This window comes from Dromaius novaehollandiae, chromosome 10 (assembly GCF_036370855.1).
Source record: "Dromaius novaehollandiae isolate bDroNov1 chromosome 10, bDroNov1.hap1, whole genome shotgun sequence".
Lineage (NCBI taxonomy): Eukaryota > Metazoa > Chordata > Aves > Casuariiformes > Dromaiidae > Dromaius > Dromaius novaehollandiae.
Window position 1 is genome coordinate 23,037,559 of NC_088107.1, and position 11,527 is coordinate 23,049,085.

Here is an 11,527-nt window from a genome sequence, read left to right on the forward strand (position 1 = left end):
GGGCGGAGCAGGGGCCGGGGGCGGGGCCAGGGCCCGCGGGGGCGGGGCGGGGGCCGGGGGCGGGGCCAGGGCCCGCGGGGGCGGGCCGGGGGCGGGGCCAAGCCGTCGGGGGCGGGGCCAAGCCGTCGGGGGCGGGGCGGGGGCGCCGCCGTGCGCGCCGGGAGGCCGGAAGCGCCGCGCCGGGCGGCGGGGGGGGGCGCGGCGGCGGGGCCGCGGCGCGGGGGGGGCGGCATGGCCCGGGCCGGGTGGGCGCCGCCGCGCCTGGACGAGTTCATCCTCACCGAGCGGCTGGGCACCGGCACCTACGCCACCGTCTACAAGGCCTACAGGAAGGTAGGGCCGGGGCCTGCCCCCCCCGCCCCCCGGGGGGCACCCCCGGTGTGACACCCCCCGGGAAGGGCCCCCCTCCGCCTTTCCGGGAGTCCCTGCATCCCTCCCGTGACCCCCGGTGCGGGACCTGCTGCAGGGACCCCTCCCTGCCTGGGACCCCCCACCTGCCCCCCCCATGTGGGGCTCCCCTCAAAGCCCTCCCCATGGCACCTCCTGCTGCCCCCCCCAGAGCCCCCCGACACCCCTCCGTGTGCGGCCTCCCCACAGGACCCCCATCTGGGCCCCCCCCCGATCACCGGGCCCCAAGCGCCCACCCCCACGCACTTGGCCCCCCCCGCTTCCCCCCTCCCCACCTCGCTCCTTGGCTGCTCCACGCCTCCGTTTCCCCACGCTGGGACAAGGGTGCGACAAAACCCCCCCTCCGGGGGGAGGCCGGCTGCGGTGACGGGCGCTCGGCAGGGCGGCGTGCGGAGGGGTCCCTGTGCCCCCCCCGGGGACGCGCGGAGCTGGTCCCAGCCGGCGCGGGTGCTTTCCCTGCCCTCGCAGAAGGACGCCCGCGAGGTGGTGGCCGTCAAGTGCGTCAGCAAGAGGAGCCTCAACCGGGCGTCCGTGGAGAACCTGCTGACCGAGATCGAGATCCTGAAGACCATCCGCCACCCGCACATCGTGGAGCTGAAGGACTTCCAGGTGGGGGGGGCCCCGCGGGGCTGGCGGCTTCCCCGGGGGCTTGGTCCCCACGAGACCGAGCCACCGCCAGCTAGTCCAGCTGGGTCCCGCGGGGGCCTCGGCTCCGCCTCAGCTCCCGGCTCCACTGGGACGTGTTGGTGCCAGCTCCTGGCCCGGCAGCCGGGTGAACCGGTCTGGGCAGACTCCCGGGGCCGGCGCGGGCGCCCCCGCGGCTGACGTGCGGCGAGCCCCACCGGGGCGGCGTGACGGCTCGCCTTGCCTTGCAGTGGGACAGCGACCACATCTACCTGATCATGGAGTTCTGCGCGGGGGGCGACCTCTCCCACTTCATCCGCACGCGCAGGATCCTCCCCGAGAAGGTGGCGCGCATCTTCCTGCAGCAGCTCGGTAAGCAGCTCCCAGCCAGAGACAGCCAACCCCGTCTGAACGCCGGGCCCTTTTCCCCTTGGAAACCCTCGCGGGGACCTGGAGGAATGGGGGGATGCAGGGGGGCTGGGAACTGTCCGCATGGGGCAGGGGGCTTGGCAGCGAGGGGATGGGAGATGCTGTCCCCCCTGTCACGTGCCCCTCTGCCCATCCAGCCTGTGCCCTCAAGTTTCTCCACGACCACAACATCTCCCACCTGGACCTCAAGCCGCAGAACATCCTCCTCAGCGCCCCAGAGAACCCCCAGCTCAAGCTGGCAGGTGGGAGAGCCGGGGCCGGGCCCCGTGCGGGCGCCGGGGCTGCTCCCCGGGGCTGGGGAGAGAGGGGACGCTGGAGCTCCTCCTCAGCTGCAACGCTGGAGGCTGTCCGGGGATGTCCTCTGGAGGTCCCCAGCGGAGAGCGGCATGACCTGCTGCCGAAGAGGAGGGTCCCGGAGCCCGTCCTTGCTGTGGAGCCTCTTGCTGTGTCGGGCACGCGGCAGGAGACGGGCTGTGGGAGGGAGCCGTCTGACGGGGTGTCCCAGGGCCCTGCAGGGTGGTGTGTCCCCCCGAGGGCTTCTTTCCCCTCCTCCTGGACCTTGGCTGGGTCTTGGACCCGGGCACCTGGAGCAAGGAAGCAGTGGAGCTGCCCGCTGCTGTCCCCAAAGGAAGCTTGGTCTCTCTTTCACCCGTGGGTCCTGGCCGGGAAGGACTGCAGGGACCAGTCCTCTCTCCAGACAGCAGCTAGTCCAAGACCGTCCACCTTGTTGGGCAAGGAGCCTTTTGGCTGCATCTGGGCTGCCCTTCATGGGGAAAACCCTTCCCACGGCTGGTCCCGGCCCCCCGAGCGGAGCAGCCAGCCCAGAGCGAGCCCCCTGCAGAGCCCACTCCTTCCCCTGCAGCTCCTGCAAGCTTTCCCCATCGTGTCTCCCCGCAGATTTTGGCTTTGCTCAGTACATGTCCCCGTGGGACGAGAAGCACGTCCTGAGGGGCTCCCCGCTCTACATGGCGCCGGAGATGGTGTGTTGCCAGCAGTACGACGCGCGGGTGGACCTGTGGTCGGTGGGCGTTATCCTTTACGGTGGGCCTTGACTTTATTACTGGCCTCTACTGCTTGGCTCTGCTCCCTGCAGGGAGGTTTTCCCCGCTCCGTCTCTTGCCTCCCTGCACCCACTCGTGCCCCAGGGCCCGGCTGTGGCTGTTACAGACCACGGCCCCGCGGTGGGGTTGGAAATCGGGATCTCTCCGGGCGCCGAGTCCCTTTGCAGTCCAGGAGAGCGAGGAGCCCCCGTCCCTTCCCATGCTCCAGGGTCTGAGACCTCCTGGGCATCTCCCTTCCGCTGAAACGTCCTCCAGCCCCGCGGTGGTTTTCCCCCTGCCCAGACCCGGTGTAGGGCACTTCCAGCGCGCAGAGCCATGGGACCGGCAGCCGCCAGCCCTCAGGCGCCGGCGTCCCCGTCCTGGGGCAAGGTGGACCCAGGGGTGCTCCCGGGAGAGACTCGCCCCTGCCTGGGTGCTGTCGCCCTGGCCTCACCCTGGTCGCTGTCTTCCCCCGCAGAGGCACTTTTTGGGAGGCCGCCCTTCGCCTCCAGGTCGTTTGCCGAGCTGGAGGAGAAGATCCGCAGTGACCGGGTCATCGAGGTAACGCGGGTCGCCACGGGGCAGGGTGCAGGGTCGGGCCCTGCCTCGCGGGCGAGGGCTGGACGGCGCAGGGAGGATTTTGTGGTTATCCTGCAGCCGCCTGAAAACAGCCCGAGCACGGGCTCGGCCCCGGAGCCTGCGGAGGGGAAGGGGCTGGAGCATCCCGGGACAGCGGTGCTGTGCCCGGAGGGGCAGCGCGGGCTGGCCCAGGGGCAGGTGCCTGGCAGGGCCGTGCTGGCACGGGGTTTACAGCGTGGGATGGGGTCGCCTGCGGTCCATGCTGGGGGCATCGGTGTCCCCGCAGCCGGCAGTGCCGCCTCCTCCAGGGCTCTGGGCTGGGCCAGCGGGAACAGCGGAGTGGGGTCAGCCCCCTTCCCTCCCCAGCTGCCCAGCCGGCCCCGGCTCTCCCCGGAGTGTCGGGATCTCTTGCAACGCCTCCTGGAGAGGGACCCCTTGAAACGCATCTCCTTCGAGCAGTTCTTCGCCCACCCCTTCGTGGACATGGAGCACATGCCCAGCCCCGAGAGCCTCGGCAAAGCGGTGAGCGGCAGCGTGGTCGTGGGGGGCCGGAGCATGGGCGCGCGGGGCCGTGGGGGCCAGGCTCCCGGTGGCGTGGATCTGGGAGCGGCGCCTGGCCCTGAGCCCCAGCGCCGGCTGCTCTTCCCCAGACCAGCTTGGTGGTGGAGGCGGTGAAGAAGGACCAGGAGGGGGATGTATCAGCCGCGCTCTCGCTCTACTGCAAAGCCCTGGAGTACTTTGTGCCTGCTCTGCACTGTGAGTCGATTCCTGTCCAGCCCCGATGTGGGGCAGCGGAGGGGGCCATGGGGCGGCTGGCTGCACCAGGGCACGCTTCCCTGCAGAGGAGGAGCAGGCACTGGGAGAACTGGGGTGGTGTAATGGAGGGGGGGACATGGGAAGAGGTGAGCGCTCCCCGCAGAGGGGAAGGGGCTCGTTTTCACGTGGGCCGCTGCGAGGCCCCTGGTTTGCAGCCAGCCCAGCCCGGGATAACCCGGGGGCTGTGTGAGCCCCTCACGAGCGCTGGCCTCTGCTGTTTGATCGCTCTTTCCCCCAGATGAAAGCGATGCTCGCCGGAAGGAAGCCATCCGGGCAAAGGTGAGCAAAACGGTCCTGGTGGGGGAAGGGGTGTGGCACTGCCTGCTTCCCCTGTCCAGTTTGGCTTTGCGAGATCGTTTCCCCTCTCTGCTGGGGGGAGTCCCCCCCGGGCACTGCCAGGCTGGTGTCTGTGTGACGCTTCATGCCGTACTGGGCAGTTTTAGACCCCTCTGCTGCCTTCCCCAAGGCAAGCGGTGGAGGCGGGGAGGCTGGCCTGGCCCTATCTCATCGCGCTGCCCCACGGGCTGGTCCCCAGAGCCCCCTTAACCTGCCGCCCCGCTGTCGCCAGGTGGGGCAGTACATCTCCCGAGCGGAGGAGCTGAAAGCGCTGGTCCTGTGCGACAGCAAGTGTCTTCTGCAGCAAGGCAACCCTGCCCGGGAGATCCTCAAAGGTATCGTTCTGGTGGGGCCGAGCCGGCCCGTGACAAGCCGGAGCTGGGCACCGGCCCCTGCTAGGCGGGAGCAAAGCCTGAGGCTCACGTGGAGATCTCTCCCTGGCCGGCAAGACGTTGGGTCCATCTCTCCTCTCCCACGCGCCCCAAGCTGTTACGTGACGCGGGGTTTCGCCTGAGAAGGGTAGAAAGGCACTGGGCAGGGGGGCCTTGCAGAGGGGGTGTCAGTGTAGCAGAAAGGGCCTCTCTCGTGGTTTTGGGCTGAAGGGTACCTCCCCTCTCCCCTGCCTGTCCTGAAATGTCTCCTTGCAGAGATGGCCAAGGACAAGCCTCGTCTCTGTGCTGCGCTGGAAATGGCTTCTGCGGCCATTGCTAAGGTGAGTCCCGGACCTGGGGGCTCTCTCCACCCTTTGAACATCGGGGTTTCCGGAAGGGGAAAGAGAAAACCCGGGTGGAGAAGGAACTTGCGTGTCCCCCCAGCGTCCCTCCCGCCGGCAGCCTGCATTCCCGTGCGCGCCCTGAGCGTGACTGTGGCCCGCGGGCTCTCTTGCAGGAGGAGGAGGGCAAGGACGACGGTGACACCCTGGAGCTCTACCAGCAGAGCCTGGGCGAGCTGCTGCTCATTCTGGCTGGTGAGTTGTGGCGGGGGGGTCAGGGTGGGTGGAGGCCAGCGCTGCGGCCGGGGCTGCTCCTGCGCCTGGCGCACACGGCTGACAGCGCGTCTTCCCTCTCCAGCAGAGCCTGCGGGGAGGAGACGGGAGCTGCTCCACGCGGAGGTAAGTGCCAGCATGCTTTTTTGGCACGGGGGGTCAGGCAAGCTGGGCACGCTGGGGGTTGGCATCTCTCTAGAGCTCTTTGGGGGTAGCCCATGGCATGGGGGGCAGAGGGGCTGGGAGATGGAGGGGATGGTCAAAAATAGCTGTCCTGGTCACCTCCCTGCCCTGGGGTCCTTACCCTGCTGCCAAGACTCACCCTGATCCCAACCCTCTCCCTGCAGACCATGAGTTTTGGTGGTATCTCTAGAGGTGCCTGGTGCACCAGGTGCTGCAGGACCTCTGGTGTGAGCCTGTGGGACCTCCTCTTTGATGCCTCGGGGGCTGCCGGGTGGGCTTTGATTCTGGGGTTGCTTGGAGCACCTGGAGCCCGTCTCGCCGAGGGGGACGGGTGCTGGCTGCCCGCGTGCAGGGGGCTAAACTGACTGCCAGAAATGGGTCAGCAAACCTGCCGAGGTCAAACGCCCGTCGCCATTGCGGGATCTGGGCCTGGCATCGGGGCAGCGTGCCCCCCGCCCTTTGGCATCGCTTCAAAGGACTTTGCCTGTGTCTTTGGCAGGTCCAGACGCTGATGGCCCGAGCTGAGTACCTGAAAGATCAGATTAAGGTACGGCTGCCTGGGGGGGCTTTGGCGGAGGGCTGGGAGTGCCGGGGGCGACGGCGTTAGCAGGCTGGACAACGCTGCTCTCTCGTCGCAGATGCGGGAGGCGCAGTCCATGGGCAAGGAAGCGCTGGCAGAGTCCGTCCGGAGCTGTGAGTACGGCGTCGGTCCTGCCCTGTCCCCATCCTCCGTCGCTGGCCCCTCTCTCCTTGTCAGGAGCAGGGGAGGAGAGAGGGGGCTTCGCAACAGGGGTCTGGGAAGGTGCCCTCCCTCGGGGCCCTGGCTGGTTGTCCTGCTCGATGGGAAACCCAGACTTTCTAAGGCTGTGGCTGTGCCTTTGCCAGTGATAAAACAGATGGAGCTGTCAGACACACAAGGCAGCCCTGCTGCAGTGCCAGGGAGGACAAAACGGGACGTCATCCCCAGATCTTTGAGGTCTTTGCTCCCCCGCTCCCGGGAGCCATCCCTTTTCAGCCATGATCTCCGTCGCAGCTGGGGCAGGCAGGGATTGGAGTTACGGTAGGAGGATGTGAAGGGCTCAGACCGCCCCATTTGATGTGAAAATCCTTCCCTGTGCCCTCAGAGCGAGGGGGAGCATTTGTATTATGGTTATTATTTTAATCCTACGTCTTCTTGGCAGTAAGCTCCCAAAGCCAGCGGGGCTGGGGAGGGCCGGGTGTTCCAGCACTGTCCCCCCGCAGCAGGCACGCTGCCACGGCCCGAGCCGCCCCCGTGAGCAGCTGCAGGGCTGTTCCTGCCCGTCGGTCATCCTGGCCCCAAACAGCCTCCTCCCTTTCGATTCGGGGTCATCGGTGCCCAGGAGCCCTCAGTCTCTCCTGGGACATCTGTCTTGCAAGCGTGGTGTGGTTTGCAGGTCTTTGCGCGCGCTGTGTGTGTGTGTGGAGGGTCCGGGGCAGCTTGGGTTTGGGAAGAGCTCTGGAGAGCGTTTGACCACCGGAGATGGAAGTTACCCCTCCTCGCCTAGCGGCTTTCCGCTGGGGCTGTCTGGGGTGCGAGTCGCTTGCAAGCCTGTCGGTGGTGCGTTCTGGTTTTAGAGCAGCCTTTAACGTCCTTCCAAGATCAGGGTGTGATACTGTTCCCGGTGTGGAGCTGGTACTGTAACAGCGGTGGAGCAGCCTCGGATGGGGGTCTCCTGTCCCCCCTCTGCCGGGAGGTCCCTTGGGCACAGGGCAGGGGGGAAGGAGCTGCCTGCTCGCTGCCCTTGAGTCCCGGTGCGAGAGCAGCCGTCGCAGCTCAGCCAGCTCTCCAAGAGGGCCCAAAGCAGTTGTCCAGAGAAGAGGAATAGCAGGGCAGGGGTGGTGAGATGCTTTTGTGCAAGTCCTACAGAAATCTGTGTCCTGGAGGTTCCCTGAGATGGTGCCTCTGAATTGAACAGGCCTCAGTAGACCTTGACCCATCAGTTTGTCCCGTCGCTTTTTGAACCACACACATCACTAGCACCCGCACACGTGTCGTCACCCACGCCGTCCTGCGGCGGGGGGCCACAGCTCAGCTGCGCCGCGTCAAGGGCCCCGGGGTGCCTGGGAGCTTGCGGCCCCTCCGCTCGCAGGTGGGGAGGGTCAACTGACCCTGACCCAGCTGTTTGCACCAGCAGGTTTTCCCAGTTGTCTTAGCCGGGGTTGCACGGCCCCAGCCCCCCTCCTCCCCATGCCTCAATGGTGCCTTGGGACCCCCGGGATGCTCCCTTGGCCCCATGATGACGGGCAGCCCCTTCCCAGCTCCTGTCACCCGCCAGCTGAGTGACCGCGGTTTCTCTCTTCCCGGCACAGCCTGCACGTTGCAGTGACGCCCAGGGGAGCCGGCCCGCGGCGACCACGGCTGCGGCACGGGACGCGTGCGCTCTCCCGCCAGGTTGGTGCGGCTCGGCCTGGCTTCGCGTAGCCCTCGCTGTCCCCGGCTGGCTCCCGCGGGAGCCCCGCGACAGCGCCAGCAGCATCGGACGCTGCCGTCGGAGCGGAAGAAAGAGGCTTTTGTGCCGGATGCATCGGAGCAACCCTCTCTCCTCCTCGCGCTGCCCGGGGCGCACGCATTAGCGCGGGCCCCGGACGGGCTGAGCGGGCACGCGGGCACGGAGGGGCCTCGGGGCTCGGCGGCTGCGAAAGCCGGGGCGAGCGAGCGGGCGGCGCGAAGGCTGCCTCTCCCTGCCGTTCCCAGCTCGCGCCGGCTGATGCTTTCGCCCTTGCTCTGCCTTCCCCGGAGCGCCTCACGGACGGCTCTGCAGGGCCATCTGCCCCTGCCCCCGTGGGACGTGTGAACTCGTTTTCCCGTCATGAGGAGTTCCCTCCGAGCCCTGCCTCGAGCGGCTGCGGAAGCAGCCTCCCGTGACCGCAGCAGGCAGGTTATTCCACTCTAATTCCCTCTGCTGGCTGAAATGGGATGAGTATTTTTATCTTGGCATCGGGCTCCTGCAGAATTCCCCCCGCTGCGTGCAGGCTCCCGCCGGCCCCGTACGTCTCTTGCCTTTTCGGCTGGATGTTTCTTAACGCCACTCAAATCCTTTTGGGAGAGACCTTCCCCCCGATCCTCTCCCTGCCTCGGCCCCTGCGCAGCTCCCTCCTGGCCCGAGCAGGGATGGGAGCAGCGTGTGCCTGGTGCAGAGCAGTGCGCGGGAGCCAGCTCGCGCCCACGGGGAAAAAGGCTTCGTGGCACCTCGTCAAAAACCCACCGCTATTTACGGACCTCTGACTGCAGCAGGGATCAGAGCCGGCGGCTGCATCTGCTTCCGGAGCTGGCTGCGGAGCAGGGATCCGCCGCTGCTTCTCCCCATGGCCCATCGGCAGCTGAGAGGGTGGGAAGCGGGAGCGGGATGTGCCGGTGCCCGGGGAGCCGGGCGCGGGCCCGCGGCGGCATCCCGCAGCCGTGCCTTCGTCGCCGCACCGACTACCTCTGCGCCCGCCGCGGCTCCGCCACCGGCACGGGCGGGCGCTGCCGCGGAGGCAATTCAGGCTCGCAGTGTTTAATCTACTTGCACTGACAAAGGTGCTAAGCCAGTTTGCACCAGACTCAGGAGAGGCTTTAGCACAGACAGATCCTTACTGTTTGTCATTGGTGTCATAAGGTGTTACCAGTTCTCAGCCGAGGCAGTGATTTATTGTGCATGCTCCTAGTGATCGGGTACCGCAGAGGGGCAGAAGTCGCCTTCAGGGACAGGCTGTATGAGCCCAGGTTAGTCTGCGTTTCGCAGGGGCCCAGCAGCACGTCGAGGGCAGTCGCCGCGTCCCAGCTGAGCCCGGGGCAGAGCCTCGACAGCGCGCGCTCCTCTGCTCGGGGCTGGCAGGGCCCGGCCCTCGCTCTGACGATCGTACCGAATAGCGCTCCGCCGGGTCCTGCGGTCGGACCCCTCCTCCTCCCCGGTGGTTTTTCCTTTCCCCTCTCCTGTATCGCGATGGGGCTGGAGGGGGCCCGGCCGGGGCAGCTCCCAGCCCTGCACGGCCGCCCCGTGCCAGCGCCCAAGGTGGGAGTCGCTTCAGGGGGGTTCGCATGTCCTGTGAAACGAGGGACTTTTCTCAAAATCTGCTGTATTTCAAAGGAATGTAATTTATTGTCTTTATTAAATACCTTTTTCCTCTCTCCCAGTACTCCAGTTTTGGTTTTGTGCGTTGAAACAGCTCAGGCCGAGAGTGAGAGCGAGTGGGACCCCCTCCTCTCCTGCCGCTCTCGCGTTACCTCCTGTCCCCCCCCCCGCTCGCCCAGAGACCCCCGGGGACGCGAGGCAGCAAAGCGAGGTCTGACCTTGTTTTCCCTTTGCATCTTTCTTTGTGTAAAACATATAGCAGAACGGTGCTCTTACAAAAGCTTGCGTGAAAGTGCATTCCCGAAAATTGGTTTTTAAGACGGATGAAGTGAAGCCAGGCTGGGCGAGGAGCGAGCGCGCCGGCCTGGGGGCCCCGGGGGGGCCGGGGCAGGTGATTTCAGCTGAGCCTGGGGCCTCTCGTAGCCCGGCTCCTGCGGCCGCCCGACCCTCCCTGCCCGCTCGCTCGCTCTCCCGCGGGTTTATCCGGTCGCGCGAGTCCCGCTCGCCCGTGATCCGGGCTGCTCCGCGCGGCACCGTCTCCGGAGAGCTTCCCGGGCAGATGTGTCACGGCGTTTTGATGTGTTTTTTTCCTACTGAGCAGAGATTATGCCCTGAGGCTTTAAAGCGCTTTCAAGCCTTCTGCCCCCCCAGCCCGTGGCTCGCATGAGCTGCCGTGCCGCGCCGTGCTGGCGGGCTGCGGGAGAGCTCGCGGATAGGCACATATGCGTCCGCGCTCCGAAGCTGGAGCCTTTTCAGGAGCCCTTTTCCCAGGGGCTCATGGGGCGGCTCGGGGCGGCCGGCTGCGTCTGGGCGCATCCCGGTCACTTCTGCATGAGGGCCCGCCGAGCGCTGCCCAAATGTCACTGCGCACGCTGACGCCGGCGATGTGGCAGCGCGGCCGCCGCGCACTTCCCGCGCCGCCTGAGCAGCCCCCTCGCTGCCGGCACCGCGCAGAGCCAGCGCTCGGCGGGTCCCTTTGCAGGGCTGCTCCAGCACCCTGGTGTCACCCCGTGTCCTTCACCCGGAGCGATGCTGCTAGGGGTGTCTCACAGGGGAAATCTGGCTTAAAACCGCGCGTTGGGCGAGCAGTGATGCAGGGCTGGAGCACGGGGGTTGCACTAACGCCCTGCCCACCAAACGCACCCGAAACCTGGCCCTGTAGGTTGGGAATTATATGGGGTTTATCATGCGTAGATGCATTCAGCATGCATCTCTGCTTTAATCCCCTGTAACTCTTTGCTTTAAGATTTTGGGCCCCGTGTTTATGGCAGTGCTGCCGTCCGGCACAGCGCTGGTGCTGGTCCCCTCTGCCGCGCTGCTCGGCGGGTTTCCACTTTTTTCTCTCCGGCATCTTTGGCCCCGGCCGACAGCCCATGCCGCGGGCTGCTGAAAGCCGCCACGAGGCCCGGGGGCTCTCGGCGTGCTCTGGAGGTGCCGGGAAGGGGAGCAAGGGGAGAAGCGCTGGCAGCATTTTGGCGGCTCAACGCGTTCCCTGGCCGAGCGGGCGAGCGCGTGCTGCTTGCTTGTCGCATGCCTGCAGGTCACGGTGCCTCCTAAAATAAACCCGCGGAGCTGCACGCAGCCCCGGCGCTGCTGCACGTGGCCCCGGAGCCAGCGCGGCGTAGCAGCGAGGGCCCCCACGGCCGAGCCGGCGTCCGTCCGTCTGTCCGTGCCTCCCGCCGGCGCGGTGGCCGAGTGCAGGACCGCGGCTGGGGCAGGGGCTCTTTCACCCAGCCCTGGGAGGCACCGAGGTGCGAGATAACCCCCAAATTGGGGGTGCATCAGCTTTGCCTCCGACAGCAGGGAGGTATTGCAGAGGGGGCTGGGCCGGGGGGCAGCGTCCTCGCGGCTGGGGCTTGGCCCCGCACAGCAGCCGCAGGCATCGCCCGGCCCCGTGCCAGCTGCCGGCCCTGCTTGCTGCGGGGCTCCCGGCGCCCAGCCGCTCCCGCCGGGTCCACGCTCAGCCCGACGCCCGGCCGGCTTCGTTTCGAGGGCCAAGGCGCTCCGCCAGCCACGTGTGCGGACACAGGTGCTGGTGACGCTCCGGGCAA

General features: G+C 67.3%; 1 protein-coding gene across 4 annotated transcripts; it reads left to right on the plus strand.

The window, feature by feature from the left end:
- The first annotated feature begins 139 nt into the window (after window positions 1-139).
- ULK3 (unc-51 like kinase 3) lies at window positions 140-9,540 on the plus strand. Of its 4 annotated transcripts, none has more exons than XM_064517605.1 (16): window positions 140-333; window positions 877-1,017; window positions 1,284-1,404; window positions 1,599-1,703; window positions 2,359-2,502; window positions 2,980-3,062; window positions 3,447-3,602; window positions 3,731-3,836; window positions 4,135-4,175; window positions 4,465-4,567; window positions 4,880-4,944; window positions 5,121-5,199; window positions 5,306-5,343; window positions 5,900-5,947; window positions 6,039-6,093; window positions 6,286-7,725. In XM_064517605.1, exons 1-16 carry the CDS (start codon window positions 232-234, stop codon window positions 6,462-6,464), a joined length of 1,566 nt encoding a protein of 521 aa, XP_064373675.1. In that variant the 5' UTR covers window positions 140-231; the 3' UTR covers window positions 6,465-7,725. The 4 variants fall into 4 exon arrangements, with proteins under 4 accessions (XP_064373675.1, XP_064373677.1, XP_064373674.1 ...); XM_064517604.1 differs by having other exon boundaries at window positions 141-333; window positions 5,303-5,343; XM_064517608.1 differs by lacking the exon at window positions 6,286-7,725 and adding an exon at window positions 7,732-9,540 and having other exon boundaries at window positions 143-333; window positions 5,303-5,343.
- Window positions 9,541-11,527: the final 1,987 nt, after the last annotated feature.

Coding starts and splice junctions, on each gene's coding strand:
- ULK3 (XM_064517604.1), top strand. CDS start 232: ATGGCCCGGGCCGGGTGGGCGCCGCCGCGCCTGGACGAGTTCATCCTC. Junction 1,018..1,283: donor TGGAGCTGAAGGACTTCCAG/GTGGGGGGGGCC, acceptor CTTGCCTTGCAG/TGGGACAGCGACCACATCTA. Junction 5,200..5,302: donor GCTGCTGCTCATTCTGGCTG/GTGAGTTGTGGC, acceptor TTCCCTCTCCAG/CAGAGCCTGCGGGGAGGAGA.